The 22227-nt window shown below is 35.8% G+C and overlaps 1 protein-coding gene across 5 annotated transcripts in view; it reads right to left on the minus strand.

Moving 5' to 3' along the window:
* Window positions 1-22227, minus strand: part of METTL25 (methyltransferase like 25) — a 104159-nt gene that overhangs the window by 13850 nt on the left and 68082 nt on the right. For 3 of the 5 annotated variants that reach the window (XM_070507212.1, XM_014833833.3, XM_070507214.1), the window contains 3 exons: window positions 13576-13669; window positions 1582-1656; window positions 960-1031 (listed from right to left, as the gene is read on the minus strand). In XM_070507212.1, the coding sequence (XP_070363313.1) occupies window positions 960-1031; window positions 1582-1656; window positions 13576-13669 (241 nt within the window). The remainder of the gene's footprint in view (window positions 1-959; window positions 1032-1581; window positions 1657-13575; window positions 13670-22227) is intronic. The other 2 variants (XR_011502693.1, XM_070507213.1) reach the window with 2 other exon arrangements.

Below are 22227 nucleotides of genomic sequence, written 5' to 3' on the forward strand. Positions count from 1 at the left end.
TATGATTTCTATCACTTCACGACAAAGCTATTAATTTTTGTGCATATTGTTTTGCCTCCCTATTTTATTTAGGTCAATGGAAATTGTTTGGAATAGGGAAATGATGTGTAGTAAAATAGGCCTGATTCTGTCACCTACTAACTTGGGAACCAAAGCTTTTCAGTGATTTTGAGTTAGTTGGTAGCTTAGGAAAGTACACCATTATCTAAATATTTAAAAATTGGCTTTCTCTATAAAAATACAAATTAGAACAAAAGCAAACATTTACTAAAATCCATTTGTTCCAAGTAGACTGTTGAAAAGAAGAAAGTAATGCTCCCCATATGATAAAACAAAATTGTTAAAATAAAGGGTTTATAGTGGAAACAGAAGGCTGAATCCACAAATGGGTTTAATTTAAACAGTTCACGAAACTTTACTTTGATCACAGCTCAGAACAGAATCCACAAAAACCATTCTACCTAAGGATAACCAAAAAGACCAGTTTTTTGGTCATTCAACATTGGTAAAACAAATAGGATTGTGAAAAAACACAAGAAATTTCACTTGATCAAAAAGAACTTTCTATATTGCAAAATGCATATGTCCAAAAGTCCAAAAGTGAATTAAAAGGTAAATTCTTACACAGTTAAATATATACGCTATCTTTTATGCCTGGCCTTTATTAATTTTAGCTATACAGTATGTTATATATGATGGTTTGTGTTCACTGCCTACTGTCTAGTAATTACCACACAATTAAAAGGATGTAAACTTTATTACAGCAGCTTTGCTGAGAACATCTGTTATACATATGTTTATGTTTAAAAAGAGATGGAATGAAGATCTAAACTTAAAAAATATGACAAAAATTATCTTACTGGTTCTATGTGAGAGAAACTTCTCCTAGATATAGGTGGGTCCATATTACTGGATTTAATGAAGATACTTGTTATACATTTAAAAACAATATAATTTACCTGCTCTTTCAGGTAGCAAAGTCGATCCAGAAGAATCAGTGTCTCTATACAAGGAGCCAGAACAACTTTCAACTAAAAGAAAGAATAAGACAGGATAGTGGTACTGAAAAAAAAACAGACTAGCTTAACACTGAAGTTTAAGACAATGTAGCTACAGAAATTTACATAAGGCCAAATCTCCAGTACCCATTGTACATCTTCAGAAAACGAATACTGCAGAGATCAAGTTTTTCTTTAATAATAATAGGAAAAGAGTCACTCTGAGGTAGAATCTAAAGGCAATCATACATTTGTGATAGAAACTTTTAAAGGGGGTACTAAGAATGAAATTCATTAAAAGGAATGCTTGTGAAATAACTGCATTGAGACCAATATGTGTTCAAAGAACTCAGAAACTTCTTTCTGTGCATTTATAATATACTTTAAGAGAAGTCTACCATTTGTTCTCTTTATTAACATTACTGGCACCTAATATAGTTCTGAAATAGGAAATGATCCAAAATGGCTTTTCTACAGCAAGAGAAAAACAACATAGATTGGTTGGTCCCATAATAAGATTTAACAGGACCCTATTCAAGTCTAGTAACACATCCAATTTAATATGTTTAATTCTGAGATTTACCATATTAAAAGCTTCCAGCTCATTCATTCTAGGCTTATACTTCTCATAGTAGTCCATTATAATTTTTTCTGGCAGCTTCAAGATAAAAAAACAAGAATAATATATTTAAAAATAGTTAAAAAAATATTTTTTTCCTTATCAAACATACCCTAAAGTAAAATACACAACAATTTAAAACAACCTTAGGTGTCTGAAGAGTTCTAAAGATATTCACAAAGCAAGTCAATATAACTCTAAATTCTTTCATTTAAATCTTTTGCACTGATAACAGGTTATTCAACATATCAAAAATAAAATCACCAATAACATCCTATTAACATTGTTTAATTTCAACAAGTAGTGATGAAATATTTACTTTCACTGGTTTCTATGCTTGGGGTACATTGTAGGAGCTCAATAAATATTTTTGAATAAAAGTAAGATTTAAAACAATATATTGAAACTACATACCCTAGAGAATAATTCAAAGGCAGCAGGAATACAATAATAACATATATTCATATTAAGGTAATTTCCTCTAACATCCACCTAACAAATCCATCAATAAGCCTCATTCTCCATTTTTTCTCTAAAACATGAGATATCCACAGAACACTGAACCCTTGTGGTTAGCAGGCCACTTTCTAGATTACTTCCATGTTTCTGCTCCCACCAGTTGAGCTTTATGCTTACTAAATCAATTGTATTTGTTTCTAAACTTGTTATGCCAACTGGCATATTATTGCAATGATATAAGGTAAATAAATATTATATAATTAATGAAACATGAATGCAAAGGAAAAGTTGAATGCCTTTGTGAAAGGCTTGATAAAGGAAAGTCATCAGGAGAAACTGCTGTCAATTTAGAGGTGGTCAAAGCAACTGAAAAGACTAGATTAAAAAAGTCAAAAATCTTAAAGGATTTATACTCAAATTTCTTTGCAAATGTCTAAATGAATTTATTATTTTTTAAAGCCCCTATTCCCTTTCTTACTGCATTAAATTACTCTTGAATTTGAAAGGACCAAAGGGTAACAGTGAAAGGTAAGGCTTCGTCTCACCCAGTCTCTAGCGGTAGCATTCTAGAAAACATCTCTGCTTTGGGACAGAGCTGTTGCAGATTATGCCCCCTTCCCAAACCCTTTTAAAAATTTTGTCCATCTTTGAATCTTATGAGTACCTCTTGGATCAAATTTTCGCAGTAGAGTATATTGGACTAGATTCAGGCAAAAATTCTCATCTCACGAAATTATGTGTGTATCTGAATTACAGCCTTTAATCTTTACTTCTCTCCCACCTTCTGGGATCAGCAGTTGCAGGACTAATTCAGAACTCACAGTCTTTTTTTTTTGATCCTGCTTCACTAGCACACAGCTTCCTACAAACATGGCTTTTCAATGTGATTCCTTGAGTTCTCCCATATTCTGTTTCTCTTTTGTGCCAAACTGGGAAGCACCACCCTGGTCACCAGTTGCATTTGTTCCAAACTAGGAATTGTTGATTTTGCTCCTCAAGACAGGCCACTTTAGAGAACTGTGTTCTGTTGGTTTTGCTGGTGATTTGTAACCCTGGGTATTTTCTCTTGGAATCTTTCTGCATCACTTTTTACCTTCACTGTACTTCATAATACACATGGTTGGGATTTAAAATGCTTTCTGATTTTGTCAAAGAAGTTAGTGTGTATTTCTGTTTCTCATTCTACTTGTTGCTTTTGTATGACTCTGAGAAAAGGTGAGAACATCATCTTAACTCTCATCTAAAAAAATGGAAGTCTGTTGCTTCACTTTAAGTGAACCAAAGCTGGAGATTGTAGGCTATGCATTAGAGGTACGTTTGACGCAAAAAAGTTAAGGCAGAATTTCAAATAGTGAAACTATATGGAAACCTGTGTGCAAAAAAACCCAAACAAATAGCCTTGTTCTTATATCAAAAGTTTGGTGAACGAAAGTATATTAATATGTCTTTATGTGAAAAATGCAGTGTTTAAGGTATGATTTCACGTATTAATCAACTTTTTCAATCAAATGCTCAACTACCAGTCTGATCAGATCAGACCACAAAGATTACATGGAAATTTTAAAATGAAGACACTATCTCCTTTAATCCTAACACCAATCTGTAACATACATATATTCACAGTCTCATTTTACAGATGACCTTATTGAGTGTTAAAGCCAGTGAGGCCTAAGTAGGGCCAACATCCTAGAGACAAATGAAGGCATCAGAATTGAGGCACTGCCCAGTGTAGGTCATACCTAAATAAGGACATACATGGAAACCTACAGGGTGAAGTGCCCATTAAATGGCAGCTGGGAGTACTGGTCATGAAGTCCAGTGCTCCCTGCTGCCCATCCTCTACATTCCAGAAAAAGGGATTAGTAAGAGTTAAGCTGTGTAATAGGGCCCTAGCTCAGTGGGCTGTGGTTTGGGCTCAAGGAGCTATCCAGTACTAAGGGGAAACGGGAGTGGAAGATGGTAAATGAGCAGTAATGTTTAGGTGCTTTAGATTACCCCCCCCCCCTTTTCTTGTAATTTTTTGACAGTTCTTTTAACTCCAATATAGCCTATGTGTTAGACAGTATATATCTTACTATTCAACACATTACTAATTCTGGACCAACTTCATCCTGTCTGAAAAAGTTTCAGGCGTCAAAGTTCTCGATATAAGCTCCTCCTTCTTGAATGCTTCAAGAAATTTCACCATTCCTTGAATTTCTTCTGCCTTTATTCCAAATCTCAATTCTTCAGTCTGCTTTAGAAGTACATTTATTTTGCCTGTTGGCAAGTACAAATTTTCTCTTTATTCTTCCTCATAGGCTTATTTATCTGATGGCTGTCAGTTTTGGAGAAATGCTAAACAAGCATTCTTCTTGTGCTCAATGTCTGTTAATAAGTTATATCAATATGACAAAAAGGAGCATGGGCTGTAGAGTTAGACAGTCTGGATTGGAATCCTTCTTCCCTAACTTCCCAGATTTTGGCATTAAGAAACCACTTAACCTATGTCTTCATTTTCTCACCTATAAAATGAGGATAACAGCACTTGTTTCATAAGGGCATCCTTAGTATTCAGTGAGATAACCTATACAAAGCTTTCAGCACAATGTCTGGCACAAAGGTAAGGTTCAATAAACATTAGCTTTTCTCATAATTTTTTTTTTTCAAGATTTTATTTTTTCCTTTTTCTCCCCAAAGCCCCCTGGTACATAGTTGTATATTCTTCATTGTGGGTTCTTCTAGTTGTGGCATGTGGGACGCCGCCTCAGCGTGGTTTGATGAGCAAGTGCCATGTCTGTGTCCAGGATTCGAACTAACGAAACACTGGGTCGCCTGCAGCGGAGCGCGCGAACTTAACCACTCGGCCACGGGGCCAGCCCCTCTCATATTGGTTTTTAAAAATGAACTTGTATTTTAGAACAGTCTTAGATTTACAGAAATTTTGAAGAGAGTTTCCATATAGCCCATATTCAGTTTCCCCTATTAACACCTTAAATATGGTTATTTACTATAATTAATGAGCCAATATTGATACATTATTAGCTGAAGTCCATATTTTATTAGATTTCCTTAGTTTTTACCTAATATCCTTTCTCAGTTCCAAGATCCCATCCCAAATAACACATTGCACTTAGTCCTACTGGAGCTTCCGAGGCTTGCCTTATTTGTGACGACTTTGACAGTTTTGAGGAGTACTGCTCAGGCATTTTGTAGAATGTTCCTTCACTGGGATTTGTCAGATGTTTCCTCATAATTAGACTGGGACTATGGGTTTTTGAGAAGAAGACCACAGAAGTAAAGTGCCATCTTCCTTATATCATATCAGGGGTAGATAGTATCAATATGATTTATCACTGTTGATGTTGACCTTGATTACCTGGCTGAGACAGTGAATGCCAGGTTTCTTCATTGTAAACTTCCTCTTTTTTGCCCCCTCTCTATACTGTACACTTTGGAAGAAAGTCATTATGTGTACCCAAACCTGAGAGGGGAGCTATGTTCCATCCTTGAGGGTGGACTATTTAAATAAATTATTTGGAATTCTTTTCCATGGGAGATTTGTTTCTTCTCCTCCATTTATTTATGTATTAAAATTGTCTTTTTATAGATCACTATAAGGGGCCAGCAAAGGTGGACATACTTCAACTTCATGGGGAATGAGCTGGATTAGTGGATGAGATACATAGTTGATAGGAGATCCTCTCCACATCCTACGCTATCAGAAGACGGGTTAGCAATTGATTTATTTCTCACCACTAGATGATGGGACTGAGGCTGCTCATAAACCTTTGGCTAGGTCATAAGTGGCTCAAGACCTAAGGAAGGAGGATGCAGAGATGAGGCCTGTTAACTGATCCTGCCTAGGGAGCTGGGGAAGACAAAGCTAGTGACAAGGAGGCTGAAGTGGGCCTGACAGTCTTAGGTTCAAAGAGGAAATTATCCAAGCCATTACTCAAAAGATTAGTGTCACTAAGAATCTTCTGGAGCACACAGTGCAAAGGTGACTTGATAGATTTCTTACTTTTAAAATTGATGTAATTATGTATATAACTAATGTTTCTAAGCTTGAAATTTATGGTCAATAAGATAAAATTAAAGAAATAAAAATGTAATGCACAAAGTTCTTCCCATATTTTCTAATGTATACTTGTCAATTACTAGCTAATGGAAATAAAATTTGAACTGGCTACTATCTGAACAGCATAATCCACATATAAAATACTAAGTTCAGTTCATATTCATTCTAAAAATGATTATTGATATATAATTGATACATTTGATACATATTGATACATCATTTTTTACATCATGTTACTTATTTTTTCATTTGAATATATGTCAACTACAGATTTTTACACTTCAGTAATCGTAACTATCTAAAATAAACATTGAAATTAATGTTTTTTCTTATATTAACAGCAGTATCAATAAAATAATTAAGCAGGTCTTATTTTTCTCCCTTAAATAAATAAAAAATAAATAAAAGGTGTAATGTATTTTCCTATTCTTGCAATGATTATAACTTCTACTACTCCCTGGAGCTCCTGGTTGCCAGGGAGACATTTCTGTACCTAATGCTTCTCTGTGGTTAGCTGGGAGAATAAAAATAATTTTTACACACAATGTGGCTATTCTTATACAGAATTAGACTTATATTACACAAGAATGTTCTATCGCTTAATAAAATATCCTTTTATCTTTTGTGCACTTAGCATGAAAATGTTATTAGGCTTGGTCTTTGCATGTCCTAACATATTGTTTTTGATCACAATTTGAAAGAAGTATAAATTGTTAATTCTTGTCTTTTTCCAAATGTAATTGCTCCAAATCTATACAATCAAAAATTACATAAAATTTTATTATTAATAATATGCTTATTTTCAAGAATTTGAGGTGGTTTATAATATGAAGCATAAAAACACATCAATAGTAGAACCATTAAAGAAAGGACAAATACTCAAGGGTGTATATAATTCAAGGGAGAAGATCATGATGCCAAAATAACCTAGCTAAGGACAGTTGCTGGAATAAAGCATAAATTGAACTTTGAGCCTTCTGAGAGCTAAGGCAAAAAAGTAATAAGGTGAATGTTCTTTGGAGGAGATCAGACTATCATGAAAAATTAAACAGAAATTATGTAGACTGCTATATAGCAGAACTCAGATAACAGGAAAAAGCTTCTTAATGTTATCTTTACTGGATGTCCAGAAATATCCTTGTACCAAATATGTCAAGACTCAGAATGCCTCCAAACCCAAAGCCCCATTTTCTTTTTTTCTTTGCTCAGCAAGATTAGCCCTGAGCTAACATCTGTGCCAATTTTCCTCCTCTTTATATGTGGGTCACTGCCACAGCATGGCTGATGACTGGTGTAGGTCCATACCCGGGATCCAAACCTGTGAACCTGGGCTGCCAAAGCAGAGCATGCCAAACTTAACTACTACACCATGGGGCCAGTCTCCCAAAGCCCCATTTTATTGTGGTCTTGTCCAGTCATTGCTTGGGGAAAGGGTCACGGACAGCAACTTATGCACAGGTCTTCCTGTGGGTACACACGTTTCCTCTCTTTCACCTTATTGGATTAGGGTATTTGTGACCTATTACAGGGCTGCTGCTAGCTGATATGGTGTCTTTTCGAGAATTAGAAAGAGACTCCCCCACTTTCCTTTGGGGGAATGCAGTCCTGGGCCAAGGAGCTTGTCTTAAGTAGAACATGGGCTGGAATTTTATCCCCACTTGTGCCCTCAGCTAGATGCCTCTGTGTACAGCAAAAATTGGATAACTCTATGGGGTGGTCCTGCTGATGATGTGGCATGGAAGAAAAGGTTTACCAAATAGGTATGAAAGAGATGAAATGAATCAATTAGATCTTTTTCTAGGGGGAGGGTAAGGGACTGAAAGGGATGTACAAAGTTTGTTGGAGGCAGAAAGCATAATCATGAAGAAACAACCTATCGATAAGCTCAAATCTGAAGAGAAAAATGATCTAGGACAAAGAGTAAAATGGCTGGTAGTTCAGGAGCTGAATCACTGTAATGGTGAAGGATTAGAAAACCTATCACTCAGGAAGTAACAATAACAGTCAATATGGCTGTTTTGAATCCTGCTCCTATTAAAAAACTACATTCTGATGAGACTAGGCTGTACATCTCTTTCTGGATTTTTGTGAAACTGAGAGATTCCAGTCTTATAAATATATGTATTCCTGAAATAACCGCCTACCAATTATTAAAAAAAACTCCAGTAAATCTTTATTTCTTGCAATCAAATATTCCTTCCTTCTTAAGACCTTGATAAAAGCAAACTATTTAATCAGAGTTCTGATAATGCATCCCTACAGGGATAAACTACTGTAGGTATACGGTGTAAATATGGTAATATAGTTCTTTAATGATCTTATTTGATATAGAACCAGCTATGGATAGCTAGATGCATTGGGAGGGGCACAAAATCCCTCAGTAATATTCCTGCCAAAAATGCATAACTTTAATCTGTTCATGAGGCAACACTCAGCCAACCGGCCTTTTGAAAATATGTCAATGTCATGAAAGACAAAGAAGTGTTGAGGAACTGTTCCAGATTAAATGTGACTAGAGACAGGACAACTAAATGCAATGTCCCATCCTGGGCTGAATGCTTTAAAAAAAAAACACCACGCTATTAAAGACAGAGGCAGATGATGTCAGCTTGTTTCATGATTGGTAATGCTAACTTTGTTCACTTGGTATAGGATATTGACTAGGTTTATCTACTCTACGAAATTAGAAAGCCTGTGGGAGGTACTTTGAGTCTGTGTAAATATCCTGGTCTCCAAAAGTCTTTTATGCAATGATTTTAACGTCCACTAATGATTCTCCTGTGAATCAATGATTACCATGGTGGCTGCAAAAATCAACCACCAAAAAGTGTTATTTATGGGAATAACGCACATGCTTTTCTCATATCATCAAAAATGACAGATACACAAATATATATTTAACCTGTCTCAGGAATTCGCTGTTTCTTTAGGGTCAGAGGGATTCATTCAGTCTACATCATTTATGGGTACATTATCACATGGAAGTTTATGAGCTCCTTACATTTGTTACTGGCCCTCTTGTGGAATGATTCCTGCACTCACACCTGTAGTTAAACCACCTGGTGATTATGATCAGTCCTGATTATTCTCTGATTTAAAATCTAAAGATCAGTTTACTTGGCCTCTCCACATGTACCCACTCCTTTAGCCTCATCTCTCACCACCGCCTCCCCTCCTTGCTTTATGCTCCAGCAATGGCTGACTCCAGAATCGTTTCTTACATCACTGTGGTTTTGCACAAGCTATTCCTCCCACACATCTGAAATGAATTCCTCACTGCCTACCCTCTCACCTTGTTTGCTCAATGAACTACACATCTTTCAAGACCAAGCTAAGGTCCTTTGTGAGATCTTCACAGGCAAAGTGAGTCACTCCTTTCCCTATGACACCACCGTAGTTTACGTGTCTATTCTAAGTTCATGCTGTAATTACTTGTTATCTTTTTTCACGGGTTATGTCTTAATTATGTTTGTAGCTCCAGAGTTTACACTGTTCTTGGCACATGGGTGATTCTTCAAAATTAATGTTTGCTGATGAATAACTAAATTATTTTGGTCTCAAAAAGTTTGCTTTTGCTGGCCTGTTTTTGGAAAATATCTAAGGATATTCTCCCGAATTATCCTCCAACTACTTCCAGTAAGGTTCTAGCTTAGTGGTTTTCAATTTTGTCCGTTCAACAGTACACCACCTCCCTCTTAAAGGAGCAGTTTTATTGCTTTTATTTCACTTCTCAGTATCTAAAATTAACTTCTTCGTTTGTTTGAGTATTCATTATATGTATGTAACACACACACACAAACACACACAAGCAAGCTCTAGAACAGAAGCTCCTTTTATTTTCCTCTTCTTATGGACAAATACTCCAGCTCATTCTATGACTATCAAACAATACAATTTCTGACGCTTTTAAAACCCTATGGATGTGTGTGCGTACATTCATGCATTCCTGGGCACGTGGTGTATGCAGGGGGAAGGAGAAAGAAAGAAAAGTAATACAAAAGAAGATAAAATGCTGTGGACCATGAAGAAAACATGAAATCTTAAAGACAATTTTGAAGGTTTTCTGAAATTTGGTGAGATACTAAAGTTTGGGTCAGAAGACAAAGTTTAAGAATAGCTAATCTTTTTTAAGTCTAGGTAAAGCTAATCACTAGGATTTTATTGTAGACTATTCTAAGGTTCTACTAAAATGTTTTACAAAGAAGTACTTGAGATTTCCAGGAATTTTACCGTAACATTTCATTCTATTATAAACAGTATACTTGCTGATATAAGGTAGTTGATGTTCTGCCACAATTTATTGTTTTCAGTGGTACAGAGTTAGGCTTAACTTTACTGTGGAATCTAAACATTCCCCTTAAACAGACCTGTATTTTGTGCTGTTTAGAGGTGTTAGAGCTATACAAAATTAAAGATCAAGGAGGGGAGCGTTTTGAATAAAAAGTCTTCAGTACATAAGAACAGAAGCACTGCTTCTTCCTCCTTTTCTCTCTCCATGCTTCTTGGTATAATATGGGATTTTTTTTTTACAAATGTAGGCTTTATAATGGGAATGTTATAATGGGAATGTTAGATGAGTGCATATGGAATCTCTAAGAAGACCATTACTTGAAGGATCTCAAATGGGGGTGATTTTGTCCCCCATGGCATTTTTGGCAATATCTGGAGACTTTTTTTTTAAATTTAATTTTTTGGATTGTTACCACTAGGGTGCTACGGCTGACATCTAGTGGGCAGAGGCCAGGGATGCTACTAAACATCCTACAATGCACAGAAACAGCTGCCCACAACAAGAATTACGCAAATGTCAACAGTGCTGAGTTTGAGAAATTCTGCCGTAAGATATAAAGTCCATGCTGTCTTTCACAACTGACTAGAGGACTCACGGATTAATGTTTTAAGCTGTGTGTGAGCCACTTATATATCCAGCACATGCAGCTCTGGTCTCCTTTGGAATGATGATCCATCTGGGAATGTCCTCTGTTTACTTCTATACATTTAACGTGATTTCTTGCAACTAAGAATCTATCTAGAGCAAATTAGGAGACTTTCTAGGCACTTCACCTGCTTACAGTTTTGAATATGAAGAGATGTGCTTTAAAAGATGAGAAACACATCAATGCATTCACTACATTTTCAGTTATACATAAAAGTTTGTTAATACATGATTATGAGTTTACTCAAAGATCTTTTAAATATTTTGGTATATTTAATATTTTAAATTTAAATGGTTTGGATACTTTTCAGTAGTTAGAATCTCATGTGAAAATTGATTTCATTTTTAAAATAAAACGACACAAATCTCTGTTTCTTGTGCTTGTGTCAAAACTATCATTTTAGCACTGATACTTCATGATTTGGGAGAACAGTAATAGAATTTTGTATTGGATCAGAAATATAAGTTTGGTTTTAATAACTTATCCTATATCCAACCACTCTGGTTGGGAAGACACAACTCTCTCAACTCGTCTTGCTTAACATTAAAACAAGCAAGCAAAAATCCACAAGAAAACATATATTCATCTACTTGCTTCCTCTCACCAGCACATCTTCTTAAACACCTTATTATGTTGTTCTGTACCTTCCTCCCCCAGTGTCTTCCAGCTTGGGCTTCTTGTTCCTTTTCTTTTTTCTAACCATTTTATTTGACACTTGTATTTAATGAGCTTCACTGGTATTATGAGAAAATCAGCGGGCACTATTATTGCCTTTATTAACTAATAAATGGAATCATTTGAGACTGATTTTACATGGTGATGCTTATCTATATTAATCTTTTTTTCTTTTGTTTTTAACTGCACTTCTCAGTATAGCGGTGGTGAACAGTTTAGGTTTTTACATTAGTTGAATTTGTGTTCATGTTCCAGCTCCCACTTGCTAGCTCCTTGACCCTGGGGAAATCACCTGCCTTTCTCTAAGCCTCTCTTTCTAGATCATTACACCGGGAATAATAATTGTATCCACCATGAGTGTTTTTGTGAAGAGTAAATGAGATAATGTTGTGATGTCCTTAGTTTAATAACTATTACTTAGTAAGTGCTTAGTAAATATTAGCTATCAATATTCTTATCAGTAACATCATAAGCATATTAAGGAACATTTACTATGGTTATTATTAAAGACACACCTGGGAAGAGAAAGCCATCAGGAAGGATAAGCAACATTCTTTCTGGATTTTTACTGTTTGGTTTTGGGCAAAGAATAATAAACAGCTCTTTATTTGTGAAAATAATGCTTAGGTTTGTGTTCTTGATATGAAATGCAAGACATGAAATTGAGACATGCAATAAAGATATGTACTATTTAAGACTAAACGGAAGGAAGACCAGTCTGATTAAAACTATTTTTTAAAAAAACCCAGAAATAAAATAACTAGAATAACAGTGTCTATTCTTATTCATTTATGCAAGACTAGTAGGATCTTTGTTTTGGTGACTAAATAAAAATATATGTAGGATTCATATCAATTGTATTATTACAAGTAGTACATTTACAAAGATCAGCATATTAAAAATTAATAATATTCAGTTAGCATTTACTATGTACAAACATTGTATTCAGCATTTTACGTATATTACCTAATTTAATATTTCTTAAATCATATGAGTCAGGAATGCTTTTTTAATAGCCATTTTACAGAGGAAGTAACTTGATTAGTACCAGTCTAATTGCTTTAAGTAATAAACCAACTCAGGAGCAAACAGATAATTGGTACAATAAATAGTAATATCCTTTAGCTTTGATATAACTTAACCATATCTGTCTAACTTTTCTCTTTCACTAAATACATTTCATTCCTTTAACCATCTATTTTATTTATTTTAATTTATAATCAATTCAAAATATCAGAGTAATCCAAGTTCAATTTTATATTTTAGTTAATAACTTATTTGAATCATGAGAGTTTATTTTTTTTTTCAGGGTTAGAATATTTATTATTACTAGTCAATCAGCTTTTCTTCAATAAGAACATTTTGTCTTTAACAATATGTTCTTAATTGTTAGCTTGGACCTCCTAGATGTTACCACTTTCCAGGATTCTCCCATTCAAAGGCTTTTTGAACTTAAGATTTCTTAATCTGCTATACAATCTTTAAATAAATGCAGTTCAAAATTAAAATCATTTTCTCTTGCTTTACTTACAATTCCCATTTGTTCTGTTATCTTGCTTTTTAACTCTACTTTTATTTGAGAATTGGCATGTTTTTACCTGGATAAAGCTAAAGGGGGAATCTCTCTAGAGGTGTACGACAGCAAACTACTCATAATGACAGAAAATGTGAACTAGAACAAAGGTCATGGAGGTTTGCTTTCAACATAATTCAAACGTTTTTCACAAATGGGAGAAAAGTAGAAGGAAAATAATTTTGTATTATCTCAATTCATTCCCTCATAGGAGTTCTGTTTTTTACAAAAATAAAGGGTCTTCATATACTGACCTTGGATTCATCTAATCCAAGCTTCTTTAGAGACTTTCTGACATAATCCAGAAAGGAAGAGGATTTGGAATAAATTTTACCAACATGCTGATCACTGCAAAACAAAATTGAATCTCTTTTTAGATTTTCAAAAATTAAATTAAAGATGATTTAAAATTCAATCATGAAATACTTTTAAATACCATCTGTGTATATGGTACAAGACCTAGATGTGATAAAATGTAGTAATATTTCTGTCAACATTTTTTATTTATTTTTTTGAAGAAGATTAGCCCCGAACTAACATCTGTCTCCAATCCTCCTCTTTTTTGCTGAGTAAGAGTGGCTCTGAGCTAACATCTGTGCCCATCTTCCTCTACTTTATATGTAGGATGCCTACCACAGCATGGCTTGACAAGTGGTGCGTGAGTCTGCACCCGGGATCCGAACCAGTGAACCCCAGGCCGCCAAAGCGGAATGTGTGAACTTCACCGCTGCGCCACTAGGCCAGCCCCTGAACATCTTTAAGCCATATATTATAAAGTATTCAGGATCTCCTTCGAGAATTCCTTTAACATACAGCAGTGGAAGACAATATTATGAAGATGATACCATGAGAAAGAATTTGTAAACTCACAGTATTAAAAAGCCTCATATTTGGAGATGTGATCATCATAGCAGTGTGAGAGGATCCTTTTGTTTCTCTCCTTCAATCTACAGTGAATAAAACATCCATAACCCAACAAAAGCACTGCACAACACACCAGGACCCAGCAAAAGCAGTGTACAACACACCAGGATGCCAGAAAGATCCACACAATGGTACACACAAAGGTGGGTGAACTGAAGCACACAGAGGAGGATAAATGGGGAAACAGCAGAGGCAGAGCCCAGGATCCTGGATCCCAGCTGCAGTGGCTAAGCCAGCCATCCCAGCCCCAGGGAACTCGGTGGGCAGCAGCAGAGGCGCATAAGCAACTCTAGCCAGCCAGCCATGGTGGTGCCTGCAACCTAGGGAAAAGGAGTAGCAGCGGAGGCAGAGGCCCATGACCCTGGCCCCCCAGCCTCAGTGCAGAACCTGGTAGTAGCAGCGGAGGTGTGCACAGAACTCTGACATCCTAACTGCAGGGGCGGGCGCCTATGACTACAAGGTAATAGGCAACAGCTGAGATGGTGCTCCACGTACCACGCTCTTTGCTCACCTTCTCCTGTCCCCCAACCGAAGAGGCAGAGATTCTTATCCTGGATGGAGCTGAGGCATCGGCTACCCCAGCGTCCTGGCGGCAAAGCCAGTGACACTAACAACAGCAAGGCATCAGTGACCCTCAGAAGCACAGGTAGTGATAACAAGAGTACCAGGGACATCCCAAATAGAAGTGATGGAGGGTAGAACATGTATATCCTCAAATATAGCCAGAGGAAGTTCAGATAAGAGCAATCAAAAACTGCTGCTATAGTGCCGCCTAATCAAAACAAAAGAAAGGCTTCTAACCCAAGCAGTTGAAAAGTCTGAATCAAAACAAAGCTATACCTAAATAAAAAACATGTTTGCTACAACCAATGTGCCCGGAGAGGAATAACTCAGCAAGCACCACAAAAAGCCACAGTACCAGGGAACTACAAAAAGAAAACAATTCTCCAGAAGCCAAACACAAAGTCATAGAAGATTATCTAACTCATAAAGAATTCAAAATAGTTGTCATGGAAAAACTCAATGAGCTACCAAAAAAAAAAACCCAAAAAAACAAAAAATGGCAGATCAATGAGCTCAGGAATAAGATCAATTAATAGAAGGAATACTTTACCAAAGAAACTGAAACTCTAAAAGAACCAAACAGAAATTTTGGAGCTGAAGAACTCAATAAATGAGATGAAAAGAACATTAGAAATCATTGGAAATAGAGCAAATCATATGGAAGAGAGAATCAGTGAGCTCAAATACACAAACCTAGAAACAATGCAGGTTGAAGAGGAGAGAGAACTAAGACTTGAAAAAAAAACATAGAAATTCTACAAGAATTATCTTACTCCATTAGAAAGGCAACATAAGCCTAATGGGTATCCCAGAAGGAGAAGAGAGAGAGAAGGGAGCAGAGAGATTATTTAAAGAAATAATAGCTGAGAACGTCTCAAATCTGGGGAAGGAACTGGATATACAAATCCATGAAGATAATAGTATTCCCAATTATCTCAATGCAAAAAAGACCTTCTCTAAGACACATGATAATAAAACTATCAAACATCAATAAAAAACAAAGAATACTAAAAATAGCAAGGGAGAAAAAGAAAATAATTTACACGAGAATCCCCACCAGGCTATCAGATTTCTCAGCAGAAACCCTACAAGTCAGGAGAGATTGGAAAGAGATAATCAAAATATTGAAAGATAAAAACTGTCAGCCAAGAATATTCTATTCAGCAAAGTTACCTTTCAGATATGAGGGAGAAATAAAGGCTTTCCCAGACACACACAAAAAAAGCTGAGGAAGTTCATTACTACTAGACCTGCCTTATAAGAAATGTTGAAAGGAGTCCTCCTATCTGAAATGAAAAGGCAAATGTATACAAAGCTTTGAGCAAGGTGATAGATAGAAAGAACCAAAAAATGGCAGATCTGTATCAGAATAGTATAGTAAACACTCAACTATAACATAAAAATTAAAGGGAAAGAAAGCATTAATAATAACTATAACCACTTCCATTTGGTAGCAAACTCACAATACAGAGAGGTATAATTTGTGACAAGAAAAACATAGCAGGGGAAGAGGAAAAGGACAGAACCTGCATAGGGAAACGGACATAAGAGGCTATCAGCAAAAAAATAACTATCTTATCTATGAGACCTTTTATCCAAACCTCATGATAACTACAAAATAAAATTCAGAACAGAGTCACAAAACATAAAAAAAGAGGAAACTGAGAACTACATCACAAAAAACCACTGAACTGAAGTTGCAGTCATAGTTATATACAAGGAAAAAGAAACAATGAAAATATAGACCAACCAGAAAACTAAAGATAAAATGGCAGTATTAAGTCCTCAAATATAAATAATCACCTTAAACGTAAATAGACTGAATTCACCAATCAAAAGAAACAGGATGGATTAAAAAACAAGACCCAACAATGTGCTGCCTTCAGGCGAACCATCTAACTCTAAAGACAAACATAGGCTCAGAGTGAGGGGATGCAAGATGATACTCCAAGCAAATGGCAATCAAAAGAAAGTGGGTGTAGCCATACATATATCAGACAAAATAGACTTCAAGCTCAGAAAGATAACAAGGGACAAAGATGGACATTAGATACTGATAAAAGGGACAATCCATCAAGACAATCCATTAATGACAGTACTATCTATGCACTTAACATAGGAGCACCATATATAAAGCAATTATTAACAGACCTAAAGAGAGAAACTGACAGCAACACAACACTGGTAGGGGACTCTAATACTCCATTTAGATGAATGGATTGACCATCCAGATAGAAAGCCAACAAGGAAACATCAGCCTTAAATGGACCATTAGACCAGACGAACTTAATAGATATATATAAACATTCTATCCAAAAGCAGAATACACATTCTTCTCAAGTGCACATGGGATATTCTCAAAGACAGACCATATTCTGGGAAACAAAACAAGTGTCAATAAATTTAAGAAGACTGAAATCAAATCAAGCATCTTTTCTAATCACCATACTATTAAACTAGAAATCAACTACAAGAATAAAGCTGAAAAAGTCACAAATATGTGGAGACTAAAAAATATGCTATTGAACAACTATTAGATCAATGAAGAAATCAAAGGATAAATAAAAAAATACCTGGAGACAAACGAAAATGAAAACACGACAGACCAAAATCTATGGGATGCAGCAAAGGCAGTTCTGTGAGCTAAGTTTATAGCAATACAGGCCTACCTCAAGAAACAAAGCAATCCTGAGAAAAAAAACAAAGCTGGAGGCATCACACTCTGATTTCAAAATATACTACAAAGCTATAGTAATCAAAACAGCATGGTACTGGCACAAAAACAGACACAGTGATCAATGAAACAGAATCAAGAGCCCAGAAATAAACCTACACATCTACGGACAGTCAATTTTTGACAAAGCAGCCAAGAACATACAACAGAGAAAGGAACGTCTCTTCAATAAATGGTGTTGGGAAAACCGGACAGCCACATGCAAAAGAGTGAAAGTAGACCACTATCTTCTACCATAAACAAAAATTAACTCAAAATGGATTAAAGATTTGAACCTAAGACCTGAAACCATAAAACTCCTAGAAGAAATCATAGTACACTCTTTGAAGTTGGTCTTAGTAGTATCTTTTGGAATATGTGTCCTCAGGCAAGAAAAACAAAAGAAAAAATAAACAAATGGGACTACATCAAACTAAAAACTCTGCACAGCAAAGGACACCATCAACAAAACGAAAAGACAACCCACCAACTTGGAGAAAATATTTGCAAATCATATATCCAATAAGGGGTTAATACTCAAAATACATAAAGAACTCATATAACTCAACCGCAAAAAAACAAACAACCTGATTAAAAAACAGGCAGAGGATCTGAACAGACATTTTTCCAAAGAAGATATACATATGCCCAACAGGCACATGAAAAGATGTTCAACATCACTAATTATTTACTAGATAAATTATTAATTATTTATAATTATTAGAGAAATGCAAATCAAAACCACAATAAGATATCACCTCATGCCTGTCAAAATGGCTATTATTAAAAAGACAAGAAATAACAAATGTTGGAGAGGATGTGGAGAAAAGGGAACACTCACGCACTGCTGGTGGGAATGTAAACTGGTATAGCCACTATGGAAAACAGTACAGAGATTTCTCAAAAAATTAAAAACAGAACTACCACATGATCCAGCTATTCCACTTCTGGATATTATCCAAAGAACACAAAAACGTTAATTTGAAAACATACATATGCACCTGTATGTTCACTGCAGCATTAGTCACAATAGCAAAGACTTGGAAAAAACCTAAGTGCCCATCAACAGATGAATGGCTAAAGAAGATGCGGTATATATATATATATATATATATATATATATACAATGGAATACCACTCAGTTACAAAAAAAGAAGAAATCTTGCCCTTTGTGACAACATGGATGGAACTTGAGGGTATTATGCTAAGCAAAGTAAGTCAGAAGGAGAAAGAAAAATACCGTATGACTTCATTCTTATGTGGAAGATAAACAAACACACAGATACAAAGAACAGACTGGTTGCTACCAGAGGGGTGAGGAGAGGGTGAAAGGCGTAAAGGGGCACATTGGTATGGTGACGGATGGAAACGAGACTCTTGGTGAGGAACAAGATGTAGTCTATATATACAGAAACGAAATACAATGATGTACACCTGAAATTTATACAATGTTATAAATCAATGTTATTGCCATTAAAAAAAGCCTCATTTTTAAAGGGAAATATAGTTTTTCAAATGTTTCCATTGTGCTACAAAACACATTTTAATTTTACTGGCTCAACATTATAGTGCACTTTTCATTGAAACACCTGCTAATAGTGGCAATAATTCAAGAGCTATGCAAAGAGAACTTCTTCAGTGCCAGCCATTGATCAAGCACCATATGCTGAGTTGGTTCTGACTTGATCTCATTTACGCCCTGCAGATTTTCATTACAGTTTAAACAAAATATCATGAGATGGTTTTGAATTTAAATAATGCAATGCTAGACTATCACATCTCACAATTTTGGTTGCAATGTAAAAATCAAGGGAATGAAAAATTCACCACTTTCAAGTTGTCAAAAACAATGAATAAAACCTCATTTACTCTTGGCAGTACAAATATTAATCCCTATGATTAATTAGACATGAAGTTCTATCAATTCTTCCTTTGAAATATATCAAATATTTTCCTTCATCCCAATTTCTAGACAGCCACCTCAATTTCACTTATTATCACTTCATGTCCTAATTATTGCAGCTACTTCCAGGTTAAGACTGAAGTCTGTTCCCTTCATTTCTGCCTACATTGTCGTGGCATTTTCTTAGAGGAACATTTTTATTTACCACTTCCCTGCTCAAAAAACTCATATCTCTCTCATTTTTTTGGGATAAATTTGAAACTCCTTAGCTAAGCAATCGGGGCCACTATATTCTGGCTCTAATTGCATTTCCCCATTATACTCCAGACTCCAGTTTTCTCTAGTTGTTGTTTCAGACTGTCCTCCATAATTCTGTCCCGGTGCATTTGCTCATGCAGTCAATTCCTAATGGATTATAAGGTTCTCCACTCTCTTTTTCAGTTTAAACTAGAGCCATCCTTTATGACAAAGCTCAAATTATGTGTTCTTTCTGGTAACATGACTAACAATAATCTTTTCTAGTTTTGAAATAATAGTCATTTGAATAGGTGTAAGTCCCAGGAAGCAGAAATTATATTTTCAAAAATTTTTAATAAGTTTCTGTACCATTCTCAGATCCTATACAAATTTATGTATCTTACGTATAACAGATATCATATAACAGACATGTACATCTTACATATCAGAGAATATTGAATTAACTGTGTAGCCAGAAAAAGATGTTAATTTAATATTAACTCATGCTCCGTATCTTAAAAAGGTTTTTAAACCTTGATTTTTTTTTTTTGAGGAAGATTAGCCCTGTGCTCACATCCACTGCCAATCCTCTTTTTTTTTGCTGAGGAAGACTGGCCCTGAGCTAACATCTGTGCCCATCCTCCTCTATCTTATATGTGGCATGCTTGCTACAGCATGGCTTGATATGTGGGGCCGTAGGTCCGCACCTGGGATCCAAACTGGTGAACACCAGGCCGCCAAAGTGGAACACGTGAACCTAACTGCTGTGCTCTTGGGCTGACTCCCTTGATTTTTTTTTTTTTAAATGCAAAGGGGCAAGCAATTTTTTCTATGAACCAGTGATTTTGGTTATTATTTTATATTGCTCATCACTGCCTAAAGGAGTAGCTCATAGGAGAGGGAGCATAAAACAGTAGGTAAGTGTGTGGCCTCCAGTCAGGCTGACTCTATCAACTACTAGCTCGTTGTTTATAAAATGGGATAGTAACAGTACCTATTTTATAGAGTCACTGCGGGGATTAAATCAGATAACACACAGAAGATGCTCAGAACCGTGCTATAACGTGAGCTGCTATTGTTGCTATCACTGTTGTTTTTATCATCCCTGGGATCATGGTCTGGATTCTTCTTTGATTACACAGTTATGGAACCAGAGTAAGATGCTCACAAGTGCGTGCTAACCATTGTAAGTTGAAGAGAAAATATAGCGTAAGTGTAGATAGTACGGATTTATTTCCTGGGTCTTGTATTTCAGATTGCTTGAAAATAAGAAAAACGTTTTAAATTTTAATTTCCCTTGTCTTACTTTTCCTTTTCAGAATATAATATCTTTTACTGTTCCAAAATCTCACAGCATGATTATAAGATTACTTTTAGTGTGTTAAGCAATAATTTGCTGCATAAGACTTTTTCTTTAAATCCTTTCTTAATGTGTACTATTTCACACCTGTTTTTAGTGTAACAATTAAGGGAGAAAAATACCAGCCAAATAGAACTAGAAAGGTGATTATTTGATCTAGTCACTTCTCTCTAAATTCCTCCAGAGCTTCCCATGATTCTTAGGATTAAGATCTAAATGCTTAATACAGTATATAAGCCTTGTACCATCTGGTCCTCTTTCAACCTCTGCAACACTGTTTTATGACATTGCCTCTTCAACTACAATAGCATTCTCTCAGTTTCTCGAACACATCATGCTTTTGCCTACAAATACTACTCTTTTTTTTTGAGGAAGACTAGACCTGAGCTAACTGCTGCCAATCCTCCTCTTTTTGCTGAGGAAGACTGGCCCTGAGCTAACATCCATGCCCATCTTCCTCTACTTTATATGTGGGACGCCTACCACAGCATGGCGTGCCAAGTGGTGCCATGTCCACACCCGGGATCCGAACTGGCGAACCCCAGGCCGCTGAAGCGGAACGTGCACACTTACCCACTGCACCACCGGGCCGGCCCCCTACAAACACTATTCTTAGAACACTCCACTCTTGAGCCTTTCACCTAGGGAACTCCAAACTCCTCCTTTCAGATCCTCTCTCAAACACTACTTCCTTAGGGACGCCTTCCCCAGCCTTTGAGATCTCCTGACATGGAGAAATTTTCCTTCATATACTTCCTCTTTTTTTGTTTTTCTGTCTCCCTTGATATCTTAAGTCAGTGGAATCCAAAGGGGGTGAACACATCCCAAGGGAAAGAGAATGTTAGAATTTTTGTTTCTATGTATATTTACTGTTTTATTTCAATTTTTGAGTTTACTTTAAAATCTATAAAATAGAGTATTAGAGAGACATGCATATCACTTATAAATCATTTTCATTTTTTGGGTGTTCACTGATAAAGGTGTAAAAATTGAAAAATATGTTTGAGACCATTACTCTGAGCAGCTGAAGAGCAGAGTTTCCACATGTTTTGCTCATGACTATATCCCCTGGGCCTAGCATAGTACCTCACACATAGCAGGGTCTCAATACATGGATTAAATAAATCATCTCTCAGCTTGCAGAAATAAAAACATCTAGTTAGACTATAACAGGGAAATGCATCCATATAATAAATAGATTTACT

This window comes from Equus asinus, chromosome 4 (assembly GCF_041296235.1).
Source record: "Equus asinus isolate D_3611 breed Donkey chromosome 4, EquAss-T2T_v2, whole genome shotgun sequence".
In the NCBI taxonomy this organism is placed as follows: Eukaryota; Metazoa; Chordata; class Mammalia; order Perissodactyla; family Equidae; genus Equus; species Equus asinus.